Source organism: Varroa jacobsoni, unplaced genomic scaffold, assembly GCF_002532875.2.
Source record: "Varroa jacobsoni isolate VJ856 unplaced genomic scaffold, vjacob_1.0 scaffold_466, whole genome shotgun sequence".
NCBI lineage: Eukaryota > Metazoa > Arthropoda > Arachnida > Mesostigmata > Varroidae > Varroa > Varroa jacobsoni.
The window spans coordinates 237,213-263,163 of record NW_019213368.1 but is presented as its reverse complement, the minus strand read 5'-3'; the positions used below and the strand labels follow the sequence as shown (position 1 = coordinate 263,163).

General features: G+C 39.2%; 2 protein-coding genes across 6 annotated transcripts in view; one reads left to right on the top strand and one right to left on the bottom strand.

The window, feature by feature from the left end:
- Window positions 1-12,548, top strand: part of LOC111260694 (hexosaminidase D) — a 15,273-nt gene extending 2,725 nt beyond the window's left edge. For 2 of the 3 annotated variants that reach the window (XM_086968428.1, XM_086968427.1), the window contains exons 3-9: window positions 7,132-7,520; window positions 7,846-7,992; window positions 8,356-8,606; window positions 9,183-9,521; window positions 10,023-10,352; window positions 10,565-10,773; window positions 11,069-12,548. In XM_086968428.1, the coding sequence (XP_086824554.1) occupies window positions 7,271-7,520; window positions 7,846-7,992; window positions 8,356-8,606; window positions 9,183-9,521; window positions 10,023-10,352; window positions 10,565-10,773; window positions 11,069-11,324 (1,782 nt within the window). In that variant the 5' untranslated portion in view covers window positions 7,132-7,270 and the 3' untranslated portion in view covers window positions 11,325-12,548. The remainder of the gene's footprint in view (window positions 1-7,131; window positions 7,521-7,845; window positions 7,993-8,355; window positions 8,607-9,182; window positions 9,522-10,022; window positions 10,353-10,564; window positions 10,774-11,068) is intronic. The other variant, XM_086968429.1, reaches the window with a different exon arrangement.
- Window positions 12,549-12,846: 298 nt separating this feature from the next.
- On the bottom strand, window positions 12,847-24,290 carry FipoQ (F-box/LRR-repeat protein FipoQ). 3 transcript variants are annotated; one of them, XM_022833650.1, is made up of 8 exons: window positions 23,344-23,971; window positions 21,465-21,689; window positions 16,457-16,667; window positions 15,922-16,185; window positions 15,266-15,532; window positions 14,660-15,029; window positions 14,247-14,409; window positions 12,847-13,556 (listed from the first exon to the last, which is right to left on the bottom strand). In XM_022833650.1, exons 1-8 carry the CDS (start codon window positions 23,461-23,463, stop codon window positions 13,368-13,370), a joined length of 1,809 nt encoding a protein of 602 aa, XP_022689385.1. In that variant the 5' UTR covers window positions 23,464-23,971; the 3' UTR covers window positions 12,847-13,367. The 3 variants fall into 3 exon arrangements, with proteins under 3 accessions (XP_022689385.1, XP_022689386.1, XP_086824552.1); XM_086968426.1 differs by lacking the exon at window positions 12,847-13,556 and adding an exon at window positions 13,669-14,099 and having other exon boundaries at window positions 23,344-24,290; XM_022833651.2 differs by lacking the exons at window positions 21,465-21,689; window positions 23,344-23,971 and adding an exon at window positions 19,603-20,043.
- Window positions 24,291-25,951: the final 1,661 nt, after the last annotated feature.

Below are 25,951 nucleotides of genomic sequence, written 5' to 3'. Positions count from 1 at the left end.
CCTCATTGAAAATATCATCAATCAGATGACTTCATTTCCTTTCTGGATTGGTCCTAGAGATATGTTTGCCATATGGCTGAACCAATATATAGTAGTATAACACAGCCCCATCGACGTTAGTTGCCTGTTTAAATATATAATGTGTATAGGAGTTAGGTTTTGATCTAGAACATGTTTTCGGGTACAAGTTCTAATTATGTGAATGTTATGTCGCTTAGAATGGAAATTGCTACACACCTACTAATTTAGCTAGGTCTTAGAAAATACTGGTTTTGCAGTAATTAGCTTTTGAATAAGGTCTTCGCAGTAGAAAAATCAAAAGGGATTTCGATGCACAATATTAATTACTTACGTACTAATGACATATGAGTTATTCTTTATACTACAGTGAACTGTGAGAATGATAGAAACGCTTGGAGGACTAAACTGAATTACGGTCATGAAGATATGCAGTAATTTACTAACGGTGCTCGAATTTCCCAATAAATGTCTTACCATTGATATGGTTCATCACAACAGTCATGAGTTTAAAATGTATAGTGTCAAACTAGAGTTAACAAACTAAATAATACTTTGTCTAATAAGTACAATCTCATGCTGCCTTCAGTGAATATTATACACGACATGGTATGCCAATTTTCTTTATATCTCAATTGAAAATATTTGTACTTGAGCCATTGAAAATTAGCCGATATCCAAACTGTGCAAAAAATAGGTTAAAAATTAGATTGTTAAACTAGAGTTTTTACATTCGGTAAGGTCCATGCAGTTTTGCAACAATTGACCTATTTGTAAGTGTTATTTATCAGGCCAAAATGGTTGTCTCTCAAATCGTTTCCACCGTTTTGGGGTTTCTATTTATAGGTTCCGTCTGCGAACAATAGCATATATTCTAACGGAATGTTATCTCTAGACGAACTCTAAGATTATATCATAGATGGTAAACTTAGTGCCAATCTGTACCAAGACGTCGTCTTCTTATTATCCTACCCTAAAAAGGATGCTGAAATGGAATCGATCGGGTCAGAGCCATTTATTCGTACTCATTTACTCGAAATAAGCTTAGCTATGAAAGAAATATCCTTTTCACCTGACATAGCCAGATCAAAAATCATCTAGGTTCCTTATCGAAAAAACTCCATGGCTTTCCATAAGCAGGCGACCAATCCTGTAAGTAGGGAAACACTGTGGATTTGGATTCATTACGGGCGTCCTTGCTATAGCCAGCTAAGCTCATTTTACGTGAACTTCCACCCTAGTGCCGCGTGCGATTCTGATGGAATGACCTTGTTATTCAAGGCCAATGCGACGAGGGCATGGTTGTGGTCGGTCACGGTCATCGAGGCTGTAGTGACAGTGCAAGTCCTGACCAACTTCTACGTGCAAGTTTCACTTAAAGCGGATTATTATCGGTGCTATGAACTATCTACCGATATACAAATAATTGAATAATAACCCATGTTTAAGTATCATTAAATCATACTAATTTAATCCTACTCTATATTTTAATTTATTGTAGACATTATGCAGGTGTATAATAGATTGGTACGGCTATAATATAGTATATACGAACTCGGGAAATAATAAACAAAAAAAGCTCATTTTATTCACACAGGTTGTGTAATATGTGTGGTTGGGAAAGCAGCGAACCCTGATTTTTCAACCAGAGGTTTAACCGTCTAAAGAGGATAGTAATTTCAACTAACGCACATTAGGAGCATAATGATGAAATGGTAGGCAGTCGTGCACTACCAGGTTATCAGATATTCAGGTGGTTATTTGTGGGCAAATATAAACCTTTAGGCACCTATATTTATTAATATTCCGTTGTTTTCAATTAACTCAGGTAGTTATGTCAATCAGTAATGGTGAAAATGAGGATTATGGTAAGCATGGGTTTTCGCGAGACTGCTGGTTAGTCTGCAAACGTACACCGAATAAGGTAACGATCACTTACTTCTAGATATACTTGAAGCCGAAAGCATTCGAATTTTTTGTAAATCGAAAATTTATCTCGAACCATCAGCGGCTTGTTATGAATCGGGAGGAAGGTTAATCGATGTATGCGACTTTTGCCGACAACATCACCTTTACATGTCAATTTACAATGGACTGAAGGCTATCAGAGAGTATCATCAAAATGTGAAGACAATACTAAAGAGTAATTCGTTTCTGGTAAACAAGTAGGATTCTATTTAACGGCAAAGAACTAACAACTGCTTAGAGCATGATTTTAGTTACTATGAAATGAGCTGTAATACCCAAAATTGACGCCATTATAATTATTGCTTGGTTGACAAAAAAACTAACCCAAGCTGGCGGTTAAGCCGGAGTAGTTCGAACCTGCCAGGTAGGCTAATACGATATGCAACTGCCCCCTAGGAAGCTCAGGTTCGATTAATGGTTGGTATCGAAAGCATAGCGCAAAGGTAAGCTAATAGAAGTTGAAACAGCTAATCAATACACGTATCGACCCAGTGCAAGATATAGAAAAACGTGTGACTTTAATGGGCATAGTCAGAAAATCCTTGCAAAGGTACCCGTGGCAAATATTGAAGTGAGGCTCGGTGTTTATTTATTTTATTTATCGACCTCTTAATATTTCCGTTACATGCAAACCATTTTCCAATGTTATTTCTTGCCCCCCCCCCCCCCATTAATATAGTGCTTGTGCTTACCCCCTGTCACTTGTATGACAATATGGGTCATGAATTAGTTTTGCATATGGTATTCATAAAGTTAAACTTAATTGTTACGTTACGTTGTAGCTTAAATAGGCTAAGACAAATATACTATGGGGGCAAGCAATTCCGGGCTGAATTACTTGCTTGAATGTCCTCCGGGCTCATCATATCTGGTATGTACTTCATGTTTTGGTACACCTTCAATTAAGACGTTTTCCAATTGAATTGCTTTGGTGTAAAGACTTATGTAACTAAACTAAAATAGGTGACGTTCATATCACTCAAACACAATTTAGCGCTTTTAAGGAAACCGCAGATGCAATTAGTTCTGCTTCCTTGTGGTAATTTGGACCTTAGCAGAGGGTCTTCCTTACAAGCCGATAAAACAAAGGCTAGGTTGATAGCGAGTTCCTGTTTGACACTACCAGTTCTCGCCATTCTGACCGGAGGCACCATTGATCGTACAATATATATCAGTTGCCTATAAACATGAGATGTCATCACAAAGCTTGCTGAGTCTCTCACTTGCGAAACACATAATATAAGCGTCCTTTGTTCGGTCAATGCGGTGCTCGATAGAAACGCGGTGACCCAAGCCTCGTGTTTTGTTGACCCTGCGATCACAGCAGCCTGTGCATACATATTCGGAAACCTACATGATTATCTCAATTAATCCAATTACAATTGATTTCGTAGATCCGATAGGTCTGTATACGTATCCTTTTTGTCTCCAAACCGAACAGAGGTACTTAAAATATGTTGGAATTGCATTTTTTGTTTATAGTATGACGATCATATCATTCTATGCATAGCAAAAGGTTTATGAAATGTATCCGATAGATTAGAATGTATTGCCTGAAGGAAGTGCCTGAACGGAAGCTCTAATGTTTATCCAGTACAATTCAAACTTTATTCAATAATTTTTACGCAGTTTCCTATGGATAGGTTATCTAACTACTAGTAGAAAATATTCTCGCTCGATGTATTATATCGCATCATCAATACATATATATATATATATATATATATATATACATATGTCTAGTTAGTAAGCCAGTGAATTTTTCGATTGACCGCAAAGATCGCGATTAATTGAAAAAGTCCATTGATATATTGACGGACGACATATTGTAGATAATGTGAATTCCGATCAGTCAGGATTCAAACACTGACCTTTGTTTCCCAAGTGAGAGATACGATTACGGATTTGAGTCCAAGGGTGTGCTGTCATTTGATTGTGATTGCTGATCTTTCTAATAGCCTAGTATCTGACGGTTATGATAGATTCGCAGATTATCATTGATGTGTTCGGAAACATGCGGGGCCTCATGTCGGAGACTATTAAAGGTGCAAATTTGCGTTATGGTACCGACACACTGTGGTTTTCTTTGTGACCGATTGTATCTATAATCAATTATTCCAATAAGATAAATTTTTCATCCATGACGGGTCACAGGAATTTCAAGTATGTACAGACGGAACGAATTTCGTGTGAAACAGGTCGAATACGGCGTTTGCTCAATTTGATCTAGTCCATCCAAGGATATGATTAGACGGCGTAGGTGATTAAGCTCCGAAATTTTAATTATATATTATGTTCGGCAGTTTAGTTTTTATATTAAAAACAATTCAAATACAAAATGTACGACTTTGCCTCGCACGGAATTTATAGGAAGTTATTACTGGTCAATATATTGCTGATTCACAAATATTTCATTTGTTGTTGTTGCGTCGCATTCTTGCTTAAATGCTTGCTAAAATTATATATATATTTGATATTTAGGATATATTCACACGACGAAGCCTATTGGCCTTAGGTGGAACCGGTAGGGTATTCTATGGGAACTTTTCGTCATCAGCTTATCGATTCTCATCTTTATTCTCATCAATATGTTCATACATCATGATACGGATAATACTAAAATGACCGGTAGCTTAGTACCTTTATTGTTTATTGTTTTTGAAAGATCATCTTTTTTTTCCTATTCTGCGTTACGTGTATGCCTTTTAGATTCCCGTGCATACGCTGGCATTCGCATTTTTTTAATACCTAATCGTCGCGTTTATTAAACGTCGTCCATCGGGTGAACAAACTTCACGATCATTCAGTCTGTTTAGCCTTGAGTCTATGTGTTCAGGCGTAAATAGGCGTACTCTAGAAGATAAGAAATGTTGAATTTAGCCAGTTATTGAACATTGTGCAATGGCCTTGGCATAAGTTAGTCTTACAGAGTTTAGGCTTGGACACTTAAGTTGTGAAGTTGACAAGAATCAATGGTTGTTCAATAAAATTGTTCCGACAGCGAGAGCTGGATAGTGTCATTAACCTATTATGAATTCCACTACGATAAATAGATCGTTTTTCATAATTGTCATGTGTTTTGTGAACATGAGAAGAAATTGTTGCTTTCAAGAACCGAATATATCATAATACAGCGCTGTTCTCGTCCACACTGGCCCAAACTGGCCACACTGCCATAAGTCAGATAAGCAATATATAGGCCAGACGTCAAGGTCTTTTCTATTCTGTCACTTATTAACTATTGTGTTCATTGAAGTTATCGAATTAAGGACATTCACAGCCTGTGAAAATGTGGCGAGCCGTTATGGATGAGCGAATCTGCTATTTAGAAAATACGCATCCATAAACTAGGAGCAATCATATGGTGATGCTCGATTTCAGTAACTGTCCCCTTTACGATAGCTATATGAAGGGCGTCGTTAAAGAAGTATGTTCTGAATGTGAGTACGGATTTCTGTCGTATGTACTAGAGACATAGCTATTACAGTTCTTGTTACATATATCATAAAATCAAGTGACACATGTCCGGCTTTAGAGAATCTATGTTGATAAGGAAAGCAGCTCGTATTTACGGATCTGTTTGTACGAGATTTGATTTTTATACGACCATTGTGAGTTAGGATTCACTCGACGCTTTGTGCATAGATCACAAGATTAATAAGTCAGTAAACAAAGCAAAAAGCTCTATTCATGCTACTGTTTTGTGGGCTGGTAATTTGTTGACAGCCTAATCAGTTACGTGTTCGCTTACGAATAATCATCAGGAAGTGTTTTGGTGCTACAACGTCACGTCGAGTCCGTAAAAATCAAGTGACTATTTGGGTCGGATCGATCCCACCTTAACAACCGGTAGTGATCTCTGTTAACATGTTGTATACTGATATTCGAAAGCTAGTACGTCCGATATCGGCCTTCATGGTTTGATTGTTGTGTGTGTGAAGCTTGCTCCGCGCGATATACTGTTGAGTTCCGGTTGAGTATCTTTGCTCGTTAGAGTCACTCGTCACCGGGCGTCCACCAGAAACGTGTCGCTTCATGAGAGAAAGGCAAGCTAATTATTGGTGGTAGCAGCACTGTGGTCTCCACTTTACTGAGAATGTAGCGTTGTTGAATTGGTTAGGGTAACGAACGGGTCTGATTTACGCTCCTATATAATAATGCGCTATATTAAGTGAGGATATATTTAAAACTCGACAATGAGCAAGTACGATGATTTGATTTTACAACTCCTCGCGTGGGCCTGTACAGTATGTAGTGTGAATATAGTGTGGCGTATAACTCTGCGTATGGCCATATGTTTTCTTGCTTTTTTTCTTTAACCACCTCAACCTGTTTCCCGTTACTTGCTGAAGTATATGGTGAAATGGGCGGTGCCATTTACCTAATCTAGCCCTTTCATTAAATATCGTAACGAAACGCCCTCGCAATAGGCTCGCCTTTTGAAAGGAACTCGATAATAGATGGTCTTACATGCCTTGTTCTGCTTTTCATTGTGTTCTTTCCATCCTTTTAAATAAAAACTTATTTACTAGATTTTTCACGATGTTAATATATGTCTTATCAGTCTTCATCATATCACTACCTTTTTAAATGCATATCTATAATATATTAATATATTTAAGCTGCGAGCGAAAAATTGTTAGGTGTGGTATAGAAGGTTTTTGTTAAAGATACAACGTGTCTAAGCAGTTATTTGCATCTTCTCGTGTTTTACATCTAGCTTTTCTTTTTTCTTTAAATTTTTTACTTTTCTTTTATTGATTCTTTAATTATTGCTAAATTTCTTTGGCATTTCCACCTGATCTAAACTGCACGGTAAGTAAACTACTAACTGTTACTATTATCATATCATTGTAATTCTATAAAACTAAATATGCATGTTTATATAAAAAAAAAAAAAAAAAAAGCTATTTTTAATTACCTTTATGTAGGTTCATCTACCGGCATAACCTAATTATACCAGATTTAAACATCGGGAATTTTCTGTCAGTAACTTACCCAGTGAAACGACCCTGCTACATACATACAATATCTAGGAGTTACCTAAACTAAGAAATAGTAGCCAAATGATGTATGCGATGGTCATTAATAGTACTTGACCCTTATTCTACATCTACATATATTCTACTTATTATTTTATTACAGCCACCCTATATCAGCCTGTCCTCCTATTTATTTCGTTATGGACCTAGAGTACGTTACCATCGCCAGGACCACAAGGAGGTAAGGAAGTTACTGTGAGCAGGCTAAGTGCCGCGGCAGCCGCGGCAGAGCGGGCGGAGTGATGCGATCTGGTCGGCCCCTACGTTCTCGACCACCAACGGCGACGCCCTATCATGCTTTATCTATGTCTGCCGGAGTCCTGTTGCCAGGTAACGGTACCGGCGTGTTCAGAAGGGGCGTAAACTTTCGCCTCCGCGTGCTTCTTGTTTTATGTGTGGCCATTGTTGCATGCGTTCTTCTGGCGAATGTTCTTTTCATTCGACGTGAACGAAGCGGTATTACTGGGTCGTTATTGTCGAAGTCTGAATCAGGTAAGAAGGGGCACTGGATTTTTTTAATCTGCTCTTTTTGTAGATATATTTACTGGGTTTTTCGTATTGCCCAATAATGCCTTATAGTGGTGTTTGCAAACTCAGCACACAAATGCTAAAACCCTTGCCCATATTCTTTATTATAGAATCTAAATCATCGCGAAAATTAGTTTTTTATTCCTATCGAGACAAAATACATGAAATGACGCTGGGCAGCGTCCTAGCGATCCAGCACTACTGATGTCGTGGACGTGATAATAATGGAGAGCCATTGCCATAATGAATTTACGGAAACACGTGTGGTTTTCTTTTGTTCTGGCTGCAGATACCCAAATGGAGGGCGCGTCTTATATTGAACGGGAGGAGGCAATGCTGGAACGAATTCGTCATGGAGGTCGGCGAGGACATCCGGCTGTAAATTTCCCGCATAAAATCGTACATTTAGATCTCAAGGGAGCTCCGTTAAATGTAGGTTAAAAGTCTAAAATTTAAGTCATCATTATTAAATGAAATCATGATGGCCAAACCTGCGTTCTCAAAATGGAAAAAATACAAATTTCTAATTTGTATTTTTTTATGTTATTATGTGTTATTGGGAATTTTTCAGTTAAATTAAACGTAAGTCTGCATTTAGTTAACAATAAGCTTCCCGTTAAGAAAAGAAGCATGAACCAGGTGTTTCGTGAATGGTTAGACAATTTCCAATGGACGTAACTTTTCTTCAATTATAGCTTCCTGTTTTATCGTACTGAAAATTAAATATGTTTTCACCCCATTCTATAGAAAACTGCTCAATTTCGCCATTCTTTTTCGACATATTTTTCATGTTAGGTAGCGTATGTGGAGGAAGTTTTGCCGCTGCTAGCAAAATTGGGCGCGACAGGCCTTCTTATAGAATACGAGGACATGTTTCCCTATAACGGGCTTCTAGCCGAGGTTGTAGCAGGCAATGCTTACTCGAAAGATGACATTCGGCGTATTCTTCAAGCAGCTAAAACCAACAACCTCATCGTCGTACCGTTAGTGCAAACTTTTGGACATCTCGAGTTCGTACTGAAGCTCCATGAATTCAAACACCTTCGTGAGGTACGCACTATGATGCTTGGGAGAGAAAAAAACATCATAATCTTATTACCAACACAGGTTAACTATTGTGATCGTGTGATTTATAATTAGAGTAATATTATACTTTTGCCCAGATGGTGAATATTATTGTGCAAAATGTCTAAGTTGATTTCATCAGAATGGCAATCAGCTCGGTAAAGAGCATGAGTGTCGTTTTCTCTAAAGTCAGCTCTCTATCATAGATCGTATCCCGACTATATCCATATTAGTAAACATCCATTTTTCTTTTCTTATCTAAGCATCGTATGCATGTGTAGGGTATTACTTTGTCGTCGGAAGAGTGCTTTGTAACATTTATCCCTTATCATATTCTAGGTAAATTAGCTTGTGAACGAATGCGAATAGGGATTTCGTGAAGATTCGTTGCGAAAGGGTTTTATTGCTAAATGCATAACGGATAAAACTGACTGCTCAATATATTTTTGTGTGTTTAACAGCGAGAAACATTTATGTACAAAGAGATAGCTTGTAGCATCTACTGTGTATTTGTAATTTGTAGTATATTTCGTTTTCTTTTCGCACGTGTCTCGTTTTCAGCTCGCGCACAGCCCGCAGGCCCTATGCCCCTCGCATAATGCAAGCGTGGCGATGGTGCATGAAATGCTTCGGCAAGTGATTGAGCTTCATCAAGGGTATATTACTCATATCCACATCGGCAGTGACGAGGTGTTCGTGCTCGGTGAATGCGATATCTGCCAGGAACGAATGGCTGAGCTAGGTTGGACAAAAAGTAATCTCTTTATTAACCATGTTACCAATGTTGTACAGTTCGTAAAGAAGATGGGAGTGCAGACGATATTGTGGGATGATATGTTTCGACAGGTCGACGAAGACGTTCTTCGAAAGTCGCCGCTCGTCAAGCTTGTGGAGGTCATGGTAAGCGTGAGTTTTGCTTGCCCTATCACAGACATAAGAAAAAAGAAGTTTCGAGTTTAAGTGCTCGCTCTCCGTCAGCCGTCCGACTCACAATCAGTCTCAGTGATATAATAGCAACCCCAGCAAAATAACGTTTAGGCAGCTCAATCGAGCCGGTTTGTCGCTGTGCAAAACAGGCTTTCGAGATAGCTTTTAGCTATTCGATAGCATGCGAATGAATTTTCAAGAGCTTTAATACGCATTTATCCTATGCCTGCATACAAAAATCTATCTATCTAATAATAATTCCCAACGCTTAAATAAATTTGACTTTTTTGCTTTAGATCGTGTAATTACAATCCTGTCATCGACAGCCTGATCCATCACGGATTAGGCTTCTTGATTTATAATATGCTTCAAAGTTAAGCACTACAAACCAAAAACAGCTTAGTCGAATAGTCAAACTAACAGAAACCGAATTGACAATGAATCAATAAGAGTAAATATAATACTCACAAACAGGTGTGGAACTACGCTAAGACCATTAACCTGGCTGGAGTACTTGGCAAGTACGTTGCGGCAGGCTTCCCTGGTGTATGGGCCGCTTCGGCATTTAAGGGCGCTTCAGGCCCCTCGCAGCAAATGCCTGATTTTCGTTTACATTTGCTCAACCACTATTCGTGGATGCAGCTCGTACGCCAGTTTGCCGACAAGATCAATCTGAAAGGAATCGCCATCACGGGGTGGCAGCGCTTTGATCACTTTGGCGCGCTCTGCGAACTGTTTCCCGTCGGAATTCCAGCACTTGCATTGTGCTTGGGCTATCTGCGAGTCGGCCGCGTCGATGATGAGGTACGTTGAAGCAAGCTCAACTGTGTAGTAGGCATACCTCTTGAATACGAGAAATACGCTACGCATCTGAATTTGTTTTACTATATGCGTCTGTGGTATAGCATGTTAGTAGATGATAGACATGTGTTCTCCGTCAAGCAGTAGGTGTTAAGAGTACGAAGAACGATCTGTTTCATATTGAATATTATTATTGCTGGCTGTTTTCCTCTCAGATGCTTAGTGATATTCGCGCTGTGCTCAAGTGCAATCGGCCTCTTCCAGTTTTTGAAGAGACAGGCTACAGTGGGATTCCACTGATCTGCGACTTTCCAGGTAGCCAAGTGCTTGCCAACATCTACCAATGGGCGGAACTTCAGCGAGCCAAGCATCAGTTGACGAGCACTAACCAGTATCACGGATGGATGACTGACATGAACCGAAAGTAAGTTCGCTTTTATAGTACTAATTTTAGGTAAGCTAATATATGGTGAAGCATTTACAGAGAATTCCCGCAAATAAGCTGCAAAAATGATTCAGGCTTCACTTAGCCTTCCAGCTTAGACTATGAATCACATACTAGCAACTATGTAGTAACACCTACTTTCTAAGCTTAGGAATACTACATTGGTTTTTGTGAAATTGTTAGAGGATTTTTGTGATATCGCACTTTATATATTAATAGGCTGACAGTTGAATACATGCTTTGTTGTGCCGTCTTACGTTTGTCTGGTCGATAGGTACCGGTTCAGCGCTCCGGAGCATGTTATTCAAGGCACCCGGGAGTTACCAGATCTGATATCAACGTGTACACGTCTGCGAGAGTCGTTCCTCAGTAATTTACTTGAGGTCAGCGACAAGTATACGGCTGAGGAATGGGTAACCACCTTCATCGGACCGCTGCAGAAGTGGCTCGACCAGCTGCAAGCGGATACGCAACAGATGTTAGCCAAAGACGAATGGCCGAAAAGACCGCTAATCGGTGGTGCTACCTAAAAGGGTTTGGTTTAGAAAGTGAACATGGATTTAATCGTGACCTGCAATTAACCGGCATACTTAACGAGCACACGTGGAGATGAAGACCCGCTGTTAAACCGAGATGGTGAGGTTATCAGGGGACAACTGTTTCGGGTCACTCAAGATCGTCGGGGATATCTGCAGACGCGGAGCTAACCAGCGATCTTCATTTACGTGTACTTAGCTGTTAGGCAAACACCAGAACTCTGTGAGGCGGTTGAAATCCATGGATTGCTCATGTCTCCCCCGTTCCCAATTAAAGGGAAAAACACACAGCGTAGAAGACTCGATTCCTTACAGCCAAAGGAAATCGAGCTGCAGTTGTATGGAACGTTTTGTTGACGAACGAACAATGCGAAAGCGTGATTTACGACCTTCAATACAAGAACGAATCTCAGCGTAAGCGCAGGCTGTAGTTCGACGGGAAGCGTATCTTCTCAAACCACCGTTCGATCGAGTATAAATCACGTGCAATCAAGCATCAATGATTATCTTTCAACTCAATTCCAGAAATTTTTGTCCCTTAGTTCCTCGTTAGCAGGATGGTGTTTTTTTGTTTTGTATGATCTCGCCAGTAAAACAACACGGAAACGAAATAGAAGACCTTTCCCAACTTATAATTTGTTGCTTTCCTTTTGATGGGGAGCTCCTTGTTCACAAAAACCCAACATCAGATTGTTGTTGTTGACTGCAAAATCGAGTTGTACATTGTCACAAGAATGGACGTGAAGGTAAATAGGAAAAAGTGATCGTACGTTTTGTGGCGGTAAATACTCAGTAGTCAGAAACAGCTTAGGCATTATATTGACCGTGTCGTATTGATACAACAACAAGTAATAACTGCTCATTGGCAACAATTCATCGCGTAGGTAAATAAAACTGAAAAATAACTAATGGTAGTATCAATTATGTGGAGCTAGGGCTCCGATGCTGCGGATATTTTCCACTCGTAGTATTAAATGCATAGACTCATATATACATATATATGATTACGACAGATAACCTCGATGCTGTACATTGGCCCATACAAATCGAATTCTACTGCGATGGCAGAGACTGTGTGTGATACACTGTACAAATGATGATATATTAATGGCGTTCATGATAATAACTTCTTATCCCGTTCATGGATAATAATGCAAGAAGTAAAAGTATGGTCTGGTCCTACACAAATACTGAATAAACTCTATTCAGGCAGATGTCTTTCACGGTGTATTTACTTGATTGAATAGCTAGTTATTCATTAACAAAGGTCCCTGACGAATCTATACGGCAGTATTCTTTGTGCACAATGTTGGTCAACTTTTCTGCCTGATGATACCCCTTTATTTTAGGTATCCGACCCTTAATCCACTGGTCGAGACCGTCTTCTCTAACCAAGATTTATCTCGAAATTTCAGCGTCGACCGCTTATTTTCTCTACACACCTTGCTTTAACCGGAATTTCTACAACGTTGTCGCATCTATTCAGCTGAACAACGCAATAATGAGTTCGCAATAGTAATGAGAAATGTACAAACATCATGGAATTTATTGCATTTTAATTAATTTCTTCAAGCTGCCGCTATGGAAGCGCTCTAACAAACACCAGGCTAAGCTATTTTCTCTTTCGAGTACAGGTACATAAATAAGAATCATCATGTAACTTATCTTACGCACCAACACTTATCTTTTTTATTTCTGAAACCTTATGCAACCTTGCATTTTCATTGGCATCGCCAAAAGAACTTGCCAGTGTTTTCTTTCAGCGTTTATTATATATGTTTGACGCGTTGGATTTTCCACACTGTCATTATAAATGCACATCGTTGAAAAATCTTTAGCTTCAAGCCATGTCTAAAAGCCACTTGTTTCTTAGAAGTCTGTCCATTGTCTGTAATTGTGAGTGCGCTTCGTAGTAACAAATCTTCTCATCATTTTAGTGCAGCAAAACAATTCCGTGTGAATGTGGACGGGTGCACTTTTAGGCGTGCTTGCGTGTGTGTGATCATTTACCTATTATCTATGTACGCTAAAAAGCTATTAATTAAATATCATATCTTTGTAGCACGACAGAAGGTAGTACATGCTGATGCGGCAGCTCGTGGCCGAACGCACTAGAGTGAGTCGGTCCGCCCGATCAAAGTTCGACTTGACCAACTCGAAGTATTTGCCGTCACTCAGCACGAGGCAACGTAGTCGTAAGCATTTGACGCGGATGGTGTCAATGGCCTGGAAGTGAGAAATTCAGAGAAGTGTTCCAGTGTTGGTGGTAACTTTCGCTAAACGTTCGAAGTTTGTAACTGCCGCCGAGTATTGCAGACAGAGTGAAGCGAACAAACTCTTTCTAGATATGAAACAAAATATTCCTGGTCGTTTTAATTCGTGTTTTTTTGAGAAGATACAGCCCTAATTAAGCATTATTTCAGACGGCTTGCTGTCACCATAGTCGGATTTAAACCTAGACCCCCTCACGTTTCCCCAAATTCTGTAGACAAGAAGGGCCTTTCCAGATCGTCTAAATTACCCGTATAAGCTTTTTGTCGCAGATTGGCGTGGGGCAGGACTAAGCGATGGAAAACGAGACGTAAATCCGACTCTTAACAGCGACAGTTGAAAACTACTATTCAAATTAAACATTGAAAAAGAGTCGAGTCATCACTGACCTACAAAACGAAATTCGGGGTTGTTCCAAACAAGTCCATTCTAATTATTCGGTAACGATTATACTCGTTCATCAGCTGCTCGGAATGTCCTCAACACGATCTCGGATCGCTGCGAAGCTCAATAGTAATACCGTCGTAGAGACGATAACGTAACTCATAATGTTGGTTATCTATTATAGAAGTTCAGTCTGATACAACTAACATGCAAGCTCATGACACGGCTATAGGGGATAGTGATATACTTTATCAGGCTTACCTTCGAACTTTTATCACTAAAACGAAGTGTCTCGGAATCCCAACCGATCTCAAGCCTTCGAAGGTCAGGGCAGTTGTTCGCAAGATTATCGAAAATCCCGTCGACATGGATTTTGGCGGTAATTTTTTTACAGCAGCCTGTCGGCATACCCATCACGAGGATTCTGATCAAAAGACATGCATTCGCACGTGTTTTAGATAAAAATATAATATAGTTAGTGTTCCTTTCGCGCGACAACTCTGCCATGTCTGCGACCTTACTGCGTCGTATACTTTCGTTTTCTATTGTTCCTGTAGAGTGATTTAATTATTAAGTATTGCTCAAGTTCGAATAGTCCTATTTCAAGCCTTATGATTTGTAATGAGCTTATAAAATCTTGAAAAAAACACATCTGAGAGCCATTAATTACGTACTTGATCTTCTTTATGACTGAAATGGTAGTGGACCAAAACCCTTCGCAGAGATGAGGGATACCCGATAATACGAGCCCCTGCAACTGTGGTCCGATGAGGCGCACGATTTTGAGCAGCATTTCTTCCGAAATATTCTCATTTCTGTCGAGATCGAGCGTTATAAGATTCTTGTAAGTACCTTTCTCGATCATGGTGTTCAGCACGAGGTCATTAAAACCATCCTGTTGGCCGGCAGCAAAGTACCGCAAGTTGGTACAGCGGCTCACGATATCGACGAGACAGTCTGTGGAAAGGTCGGTAGCGGTGATGTCCAGCTCCTGTAAATTTGTGCTTTCCCACTCAACGGCCGTTACGTTTTCAGGCTTGAGACCTTCAAACAAATGCGGTACGCAGACATAATGAAGCCGGCAGATTAGCCTTACTCTTTACACCTCGTACCTGTAGGTTTGGTAGTGATCGTAAGGCCAAACCTGTACGGCGTATGTTGAAATCGTTATATGTATATTCTACCAAAGCTCTATTTTATATTTGCTCCTTAACTCTATGCAGACCTTCAAATTCATTCTTCCATGAAGAAAAAAGAGGGAACAATTTATTCGGGCTTACCGGTGTACGGTGCAAGCAGTGTCTTGAGCTTTTTGCATCGTGAGAAAAGTATTTTGAGCGTCGTGCCAGCCACTTTGTTGCAATATGGCACTGCCAGAGTTTCAAGCTGGATGCAGTTGGATGAGAAGGCTTCGACATGTGAATCGTCCACGAACGCGATTCCGTACATGTTGACACATCGAAGGTTTGGTACGGCGGATTTAAGCTTGTGAATATTGATCACTTCGTAAATCTCTTCCTCCTCTTCGCTGACATTCTCGTACGTACCTATGTACACCATAGGAAATGGAAAGTTTAATTTAAAAATTACCGTCAAGCCCTCGAAATCACTTCTTTCAGTCTTATATCAAACATTATTTACTAGAAGATGAAATCGGAGTGGGTTATAGTATGAGGCTGAAAGGGAAACAAAAGTTATTCAATGGCAAAAATATACCCATAAATAATGCGCCATATAAGTTTATTGCTACAGGAACAGATCAGCGGAAATAAAGTTCATATTGTCGTGCGCGGAATGGGCTAGTCAGAGTAGCACATACGAAGAAAACTTGCCATTAGAGAGCATAATTTAGGATCAAACACTGTCGTTGTAATACTAGAGTAATGATAAAACATAAACTTAACAATTGATCATATGTCATCTATCTAGACCTTGCCTATCAAATGTAAGACCTCGAGTCCGTTAATAAAGTTATAGATTTTTCTCATGAAGCCTTCCATAAAGATGACTTCTGAGAGGCAAATGCACATCACTTTCAGTTTAGTTGGAAATGCGTTTAGGTCGTTGAAATCATGGAGCTGCATGGCTGTGCTAAAATCGAGTAACATATGCGTCAAATTTGGACATTTGTAACTCAGTTCGTGAAGAACGGTGTGCGTAATGAGCTCGATAGGCAATTCGATGTAACGAAGCGACGCGCCTGAAATTGAAAATGAGCCCGTTAAGGAGCGAGTTAGTTCCTTATCCGATTTTTAACAGTGCGAAGTAAACACTGGCTTACCCCTTTAGAAATGCGCAACATATAGAATAAGGCATGGGTTATAATTATCCGGAAAAAATCTTTATAATATCATATAAGTAAAAATGGATAGTATTGCAAGCTACGAATGGGAAAATATAGCTCTTGTGTTATATGTATGTGGGTACTCTAGACAATAGCTGCAATGTCTAGTCCATAAACGGTGTTATACCAAATCTGACTGAGATGAGCTGAAGAAGTTTATCTATATTGGTGATATGGAGTCCAGAAATCTCTGGCCGTAGAGACACATGCGACCACAGTCGGGGATCCTGTGACACTTGGCGCCATTTGCGGCAAACGCGCGCGAGACGACCAACTTCTCGAGATGGCAGATACTTGAATATGTTGAGAAGAACTTTCTCCGGCAATTTGTCGATTGTCTGTTAACGAGTAGTTTCATAGCCGTAATTTAGAAATACACATTTAATAAAATTCGCTATAGAACAATCGCTGCTTTATAGAATCACAGCCATTTCGTCAACCCTTTTACGCTTCTTTGGAGAATTGTTTTTTAAAACGATGTATCAACTTCAGGATCAAGCTGGAAAGCTTGCATCCTGTGTACCACGATAAAAGTACAGTTATAAGGATAAAAAATAGTATCTTTTTATATATTTTTGTCTAATTCGTATTATGCTTTCAACGCGTGATGCGTCGTGCATGCTAGATTTTGTTCATTTTTGTTGTATTCAGTAAAAAAACAAATCGTTTGTTTTATAATTCAAGTTTAATAGTAGGTAAATGACCTGCTTCCGAGACTGTATTGACCTATGAAGGTTATACATATTCTTTGCTAGAACCTGTCTAATCATCGGGTCATTCCTCAGTCCTTTCCGTTGATCATGGATTACGATGTGTACCCGCTCTATCAAAGTTGTTGTACTCGATGTGGGCAAGCTCAGCTCCGTAAGCTCCAATCTGGTAAGTACAAGTTTCGCTACTTGGCACTCAAAATAGAATTTTACGGAAGGATCTCAGCGACCAGAACACTAACTTTTCTTTAAAATACTCCTCTACCACGTTCTGATTTGGAGCCCTACAGTAAATCATTAAGGCAGCACCCTGTAGAAATGCATACCGTTGTACAGCTTATTCGAAATTGGTTAAATAAGTGTTATTTTTTTGTAAACCTAAAATGTTTTTCTCTGCGCCGCTAAAGTTGTACAGTCAAACCCTAATCGCTGTTTGCCCTGAAATCTGCAGGTTTCCAAACCTGTTAAGCGAGACCACCAGGGTCTTTTTGAGTCTTTGCATGGCATGCGGCTAAGAAGTCATCGTTCTCGTTATGACCGCACTGCACTGCTGGCTTGTTTCGCTCACTAATTCATAGCATACAACAGTAGGATACACAGTTGGTTTGAGGGGGTCCTAGGCAAAAGCGACTTCTTAAGCTCGTAGTTTCGAACGGGGTTTCATCCACTGGGCCATATAACATTGTTTTACTATTACTCCACATTGTCGTGTAGAACGAAGATATGAGCCATTAAGCTTCAGTGTAGAGAGGCAATGTAGATAGGTGGCTGCTGGGCAATTATTGGATCGAAGACGCTTGGCGTGGCCAAACAGTTCAGTTTTCTCACTTTGTGAGGTTTTTTGAGTAATATATATACACATATGTTCCGTAACATACACTTGACTCCATTCGGACAATAGAATAGTTTAGAAATTTAATGGATTCGGTAAGATTTTATCACTTGTTTCATCCACGATGTGTGTTAATAGAACTCTGGATTTGGGCTGAAAAAGCAATGGTCAATTTTTCCGAAATGTAAGAAATATTGATTTAACTTTAATTTTTTCCAACGTCAAATTCATAACTTACATATATTTGAATATGTTCATTTTTGCACACGTTCACTTCGCTATAAAACGTTTTAATGTTATTGATGCAGTAGAGAGTTCCCTGTTTGGTCGGGTATAATTGAAACCGGTCACAAAACTCAAGGCCCATTCAGGTCGATCGTATTAAGGGACGCAGCACAATAATGATGATTATTAAATGAAACCATTAACAATGTTCGAAATGAAAACAAACACTTACCTATCTTGCCTATATGTATATATGCTTATATAATTATTATTGCTCTGTGTATTTACACAGATAGAAGTTACGTCTGATAAAAACGAATCTTACTTTTCTATATATATATTGTATAGAACGTACTGTATCCCAATACAGTAACGGAAACCAAATTAGTAAATCTACTATCAACGAAGACTTTAAATCAGTCGAGTTCAGCCTTGCACATTTCCAAAAATTGTTTTTAAATCGATTTGGGCTTCATCATAGGACCGAGTTTGTTTCCGGCAAAAAAAAACCGGCAAAAAATCTTACCGCAATAATAAACGCAACAAAAATAATCGCAGTCAGAAAATCAGGACAAATACAGTATAATGAACCTTCAGATTGTCGAACAACTGCATGAGCTGAGCGAAAAAGTCCCTTTCGTGCCAGTAACGAAGCAGGAACAATCTAAGCATTCTGTACATATATATATAGTAGCTTCTAGATCATTGCTTTGAATCACTTAATACAGAAAAGCTAACCACGATTAGTTACTCCTTCTTTTCGAGTATTATTAAGCGAGGTTATAATGGCAAAACTGCTTAAGAACCTACATAACACGTGCCCGTATACAAAAAACATGCCAGTTGAACAAAGCCAATGAATAGACAAGAGTATATAGTTAAAGTGATAAACCTATTAAAGCAATTTGTGCTTATGATTAAACATTAGAGTAAATGTAATGTAAACCGACTTGGTTGAGTTGGAGCAGAGACCAAGTAAACACTGTCCTGATGATATCATTCTTAGTACTTTCTTTCTTATTTCAGAACTGAAATGAGGGTCAGCTGCCTGAAAGGCGAAGGGCTTACTTAACCATCTCGTTCGTGAGTGTTGGAGAAAGACAATTTCAATTATGTTCGGAGTAGGCGCACCTTGACTAACTTTATCTGCCAAGCTTTTACGATCCTCCATGGCGACGATATAGCAAGTTAAGTACGCAAAAATCAACTGAAAGCAAATATTCTATGGCCAAAAAGGAGACAACTGAGCGACCCTTAGGGTCCTTTTGTTAATGTATGTAGGGCGATCGTACGTTTGTTCGAACCTCCATAAAACAACGTCACACAAGGGAAACTGCATTACGTTAGTGAATTTTGCCAATTGCCGTCATTGACAATTATTTGTTCTCTCACAACCAACGAAAGCATTTTCAAGGAACAGTTGCCAATCGGATACGTCTAAAACGATAGAAGCGATCTACCTCTTGGATAATAGATTTTATTTGACTCCGCTATTCTTCAACATACCGCAACAATTTTCGGCCTTTGTACGGAATCTTTGCCATCTTTTCCACCTTCTTTTAGGTTGGCAATAGTGGCGGAGGACACCTCCGTCGGCAAACCGGACCACATCCTGGCCGCTCCGCGCCTTATTCGTCGAGTTCTACGAAAGAAGCTTACGGCCGCAACAGCACTCCGTCACCCTCACCCTTGCTACGCGATAACAGTAGCACTCCACACTCACCCACAACCCGAAAACGTAATCCAGGAATTGCAAGACATCCAAATCCGTTCAGCTATTGCACACACGGAACATGGCGTCCTGGCGCGGCAAACCTGCGGCGAACCTGCGACAGACGGCTTTCTAGAGAACACGCTACAGTAAGGGCTATTTTTAGATTCGATATTTTCTTGGGTGGTGGTGTCCCATTGGCTCTGAGGCAGGCGAACCGGGAAGGCCTTTTGCCGTCCCCAACCCGAGTCGATGTCACTCGTCGGCGAGAAGAACTTGGAGAGAGACCGAGGCGAGGGTCTCGCTGTCGCTTTTGAAGCCGCGTAACAACCGTTGGTGGAAACTCCGGTGTTCGAAGCAGACTGGTCATTCGAAGAAGCGAACCGTGTATCGGGGACCAGGTACGCGTAACGAAGGGAAGTCTTGGCAGGGAAGCCGGCACCTTGGCGGTGTCGCGATCTTTTGTCTATAAACTTTATTGAGTCGCGTAACCTGGAGACGTTATGGGTCGATGTGCACAGATGTACGAGATACACAGTAGCACTCGATGCCAATTAATGCCATATCGTTGACTAAAACGCTTGTGAAGCTATAATATAAGCACTTAGCCAAACCATACGAAGGGTCAGTCCTGGATAAGATAAGTTGCTAACTTTTATATGATAGATCATGACAATACGACCGAAAACATACCATTTTTATTATGATTGGCTGGGCAAGACTCATTAGTGAGCATAGCGAATAAACACTAACTCGAATAAAGTGTCGTTAGGTATGTTCATTGATATGTTTACGCCATTCTAGAAAAAACTTGCAGAAACGCGGCAGCTTAGCGGTTGAAATTAACCATAATGCAGTCGCGTAACTTGCGTTTCAGTTATGAGAATGTTTACTGGGACAAGCCCCCCATAGATAATATATAAGCCCCCCTGATGTCAGATCTTACATTGTATCCGACTATTTTCATATCTCTCTTGGTCCTATCTAAGATGATCACAGTCACCACACCCAAAATCCAGTAAAACGAAGAAACATGTGGCATACACGAAGCCCCGCTATCGTTTTTTTTTATTTTTTAGACGTGTCGTCTTGAAAAGTAGAACTCATTTGAAAATGATTCCGTAGCAAACGTGACATCTGCATTTTGCATTTCAAAGTATGATAAATTATTTCGCTAGTGAATTTCAGTTAATTATTCATTCGTTGAGTAATGCTCAATTTTCAGCAGTCTCCTAGGAAGCGTAATAGATAAATTTGGATACGTGAAAATTTAGTTTGGAGGAAACGATTTTTTTTTTACGGCCCACTGGATTTTTTTTACGGGGACGGCCCACTGGATTCTACCGTGTAAACCAAGATTTGGTATAAAAGTATGCTAATTTATTTTATAGAGATCTCATTCAATCAACAACTCAATAATTCGGCTAGCAGAACGTACTATAAGGTCGATAAAATAGATTCTACAAACAAAATAAAATGAGGGTTATGTCATTTTTATAAGCTTTGTTTATGAGATGACTGTTTAAATCAAGGAGTCAACTGACACTCAACTCCTATGTTCGAATGACTTCAAGCTTTTCTAATTCTAAATTTGTGTTTAACTTTCTTTACGTTATTAGTAAGCATCAAAGATCAACTATATTACAACGACTACTACCGTAGTAGTCGCAGAAACGATGCGACTTGGACGCTGATTTAACGTTCTTGGTCGAGCCCTCCTGAGTTGCTGTTGTTGATGGTCCTTACGCGTGCCTGACGCCTCTCGTCGGCTACGCTCGTATCTCACTTCTAATCTTTTTCGCTCAAGGATTGACTTAATGGCCTTTTGCATCGTGTCCCTTTCGGGCGGAACGTAGTCGACAAACTCAATTTCGTCCATGCTCTAAAACAAATCAAACAACGGTTTTTGTCAAGGTCAGAAAAAGTTTGCACCATAGGGGAGACGTGGTATACAGGCAAGGTGTATTCTACAGACATTTGGTAAACGTTACCTTGAGTCAATATTATTATCTTTGTTCTACTAAGTTTCATATAGTTTGTGATAACAAAAAAATATATTATTTATGTGCTATTCCTCTAATATAAGGGTGTCCATTTTTAGGTATTGTTTTTTTTGAGCTGATTCTTAGTATTCTCTTTTAAATTAGCCAATAGCGCTCGTGTACAGCATTGACTTTAAGCCCTTTTAGACCAGGTCTTATTGGACTTGATTGGATTTTCTTTAATAGATCTATGTGGAGTAGTAGTAGATCTATGTATCTACCTTATAATTGACGATTTCTAAGAATCCACTTAGCAGTGCGTTAGGTGCTGTTTAAGGACAATTCATTGTCGCACTCTCATAGCCTATAGTCGAAATTCTTGAAAAAAAACGCAACGAAAAATTGACCTATATCGGCATTACAAAGCTGACCTTCATTGCTACACCGTCTTTAAGTGCAATGAGCTCTGCAATCGTAAAGAAACGGATTGATGCGATCCTTAGGGGTTTTCGTCGACACTGAACAAACTGTAGAAAAACAAAACTCATATCGTTTTGCTCTGAGAAACCAAGTACTTGGACCTCATATTCAAAATTATACAGTTTCGTCATATTAAACTTTTTTTAATCGAATTTGCAAGTTTGAATAACATACATTTTTTTTTTGTGCAAATTGAACGCAATGACTGTTCAAGAAGCCAGGAAATAATGTCGCTGGGTAGAGTTTTTTGTTTTAAGTCAACCACTAAAATATACTATTTGAGACGAAATACTTATAGCGTTTGAGGTATATCCACTTTGCGTATAGTCAGAAAATTTGTTTCATAGTTTTTACAATAACGTTCAATTAATTTATGGCATGATCATATATGCAGTTAAGACAAACAACCGATGGATCGTACTTTATAAAAATACATTTAGGCCCACAAGAATAAATCTTCAAAAAATTATAGGTAATTACCAAAAATTGCACGGAAATTTGCTGCATCAACCAAGATTATTATTAAGTCTAACGGGGCGCTATACAGTGGGAAAGCAATGGAACGTGAATACGCCATCTGATCAAAAAAGGAGTGGTCTTACGTTTTACGTTTGCAACGTTATCAAATATGATCATAGTTTCAGAAATAGCAAACTTTTCCGTTGATATCATAAACTCAACTGTAAAATGATTTCTGGGTTATTAGTGGCAGTTAAGCATTATGAAGCGTTGTTGAAAATGTAAAATTATTAGGAATGCAAAAATAAAAGAAAAAACACGCACCAATAGTATATCAGACTGTTCACCTAGAACAAGATAAAGCATGGCCTGTGGGCGAATCAGGAAATATCTGGTTGCACAGATTAGATAGAAGATTAGAAGAATATTCGAAATGAGTTAATTTTATTGGTTCATATTTGTTCTGATTTTGTGGTGTCATAAAGAGTGATTCTTGTAGAAATCCGTTTCTAATTTTAGCCTGTATGAGTCCGACCTAGTGATATACATTAGCGTCCGCCAAATTGTCAATGTGCCTCCGATTGCTCTGTTACACTGCTTCTGCCTCGCACTCACCTCACGCTGTTGTAAATTATGAAGAAACACAATATCCTTCATTGAGGGCACCTCCATCTTGACAATGATGTTGAAAAAACACGAGTCGATTCTAGCACTGGTACTATACGCCATCGACATGGTCGCTCGACCTACTTTGTACAGTATTGGCCGATAGGTAAGCGTCGCAAATGATAGAGGTTGTAAAAGATCGATTTGTAAAGTTGAGAGAAAGCTACGTGGGTGTGTTTATGCCGCCATAAAATCAAAGCAGGTTCCCAGTTCACTTCGGACGCAAAAGGGAGGTGCAATCAGGGACTGTCGCTGACCCGTGTAGCTGCGCTATCCACTTGTAGATAGAATACTAGCAAGTTTTTTAGAATGGCAAACAATTTACGACAACAAAAGGTTGCACCATTCAGTAGAACATGGAAACGCCAGAGAAAGCAACGCAACAAAAAAGTTCCAGGAAAATAATACAAGTTGAAATAGTTAGCGTTTTGTGGAATGAGGCTGCAAGGCTACGGCACACCATTATCAACGACGTGTCTCAAGATCATCCTGCAGGGAACTGAGTGTGATTTCCTTTATCGATGTACTGAGGCCTCACGTATAGCGTTTCCGATCGACTTTAAGCTTTTCGCTCTATTCACTCTTTCCAAAGCCTAAGCCAAACGAAAATATTTACATTTCATTCTTTTCAGAGGCCAACCGTCCTTGATTGGCCAATGATTTGATCAAGGCATATCGTTGGTCCGTGTATTGATTCCGTGAGCCTTGCCCTCTGAATCGTCTCTACAAAAGTTAGCTTTCGCTTTTTACATCTTACCAACTACGGAGCAGTACGGGTTTGAGATATTCAGAAATCGATTCGACTACTGGTGACCGTTATGGGTAGGCCATTGTGAATATAGCGTCTTTAGTCGAAGTTCCGGTAAATCATCGCTAATATTGTCTATTCGTATAGGTTAGGTTGCGCTGCGTACTCTAGTAGATCGTCCATTCATAGAGGTTGTTCGAAATAAACTTAAAACCTTTTATTTAAAATGAAATGTTGAGCCTTTTCAATTAGCTAGCTGCTGTCGGCTTTCCATTATGCCTCGTAATTTTCTAGAGTTCTACGAAAGCTGCATAGAAGCAGCAAAAATGTAAATCGTCGATTTCGGGTAACTGCATAAACTCGATGGAAGGTTCGTTCGGAACGAAAATATTGAGTAATAGATAATCTTCCTTTTCCTCCATTCCGGTTTGATTCTAGGGAGGCTCGGCTTTTTTGGGTTGTAACAATGAAAAATGTATACATGCATGTTACGGTCAACAGCCTGCCACATTATGCGCAGACAATTCATTCGAAGCACCTCGTATAGAGATTTATATGAAGGTGTACGCATATGTAAACACAGACGTATCATTTTAACTGTAACAAATAGCGTCGGAGAAGAGTACGAGCGTAATTATTGTTGATGTAGGGTCTAATTCAAGCAAGCCTGTCAACCTAATCAGTTATCGCGATAATACTTAATGTGAGCTAGTTCGTTGCTAAGGGTATTTTAAAGGTTGATAATAGCGTAAAACTTACTTTCGACAACTGAATACAAACAGAAGACAGGCATCAATGCGCTGCAAGGAACAGTATTTCATCTGAAATATCGTTTTTTCGATCAATTACGAAATTTACAGTTATCTTTGATTATTTGTCCAATTTTACAATTATTTAAAGTATAAAATATGGTTCCGAAATGCTAGCTGAAATCAGTTACACATACAACGTCTAGATAGCTGTACGCGTTAGAAGCGGATAACGCAATTATACGAAGGCTCAATTAGATTACATCATCCTTTATTTTCTTTTTGATTGAATTAAATATAAAATAATATAAAGTACTCTAAAATAAACACAATAATATATACTTAACAGAAAAAACTTCTGGCCAATTCTTCGCCCCGGACTTACTACGTGGTAACCATTGTATATAAAAGTTATTTTCGTCTCTACGAGTCGTGTCACCATTTCTAGGATCGATTAAAGCCTTCCAAATATGCCATCGGCAGTAGACAAATTAAACGTCACCTTGCAACTAGTCGATGATATTAAACTATCCTTACTCCGTTTTACGACAATGCCTATTGAATTCATAAAGAGCATTGGGACGATAACGTTTGATACGAAGCTGTAAGTTCTATTATTTTGAAGTAATATCACTTATATACGAATACTCGGATAAAAGAGTTGCGAGCTTCGTATAATCCTACGCACATGATTATGTACGGCATCTATATTGAAAGCCTTTGTGCTTTGCTTCTAAGACTATTTTTTTTTAACCAAAAAAACAAGTCTTTCAGCGAAATTGTCTGCATGTGTTGGAAATGTCATTCCTCACTGTTGTGTTTATTCGGTATAGCACCATCTATGGCGATTACAGCTTCAGTTAGGTTCCTAAACCACTAACTAGCCATTTGCAAATATTCCTTCTTTATTTCGCAAGTATTTTTTTTGTCAAATTAACCGTACATTAACTGTACGTAAAACCCGTACATAGCCGTAATACAAAGCAATATTAGTAGATATAAACTTCAAATATGGTGGTTCAAATGTTACGTACGAGAAACTCCAACATATTTACATTTA

What these genes read in the sequence shown, in the direction of transcription:
- FipoQ (XM_022833650.1), bottom strand. Translation starts at nt 23,463, where the DNA reads ATGTCGATGGCGTATAGTACCAGTGCTAGAATCGACTCGTGTTTTTTC. An exon ending in TCGTTTCTGCGACTACTACG is followed by an intron (nt 16,668 to 21,464) that starts GTAGTAGTCGTT and finishes ACTCGTTAACAG; the next exon opens with ACAATCGACAAATTGCCGGA. An exon ending in TCAGTCATAAAGAAGATCAA is followed by an intron (nt 14,410 to 14,659) that starts GTACGTAATTAA and finishes TCTTTTGATCAG; the next exon opens with AATCCTCGTGATGGGTATGC.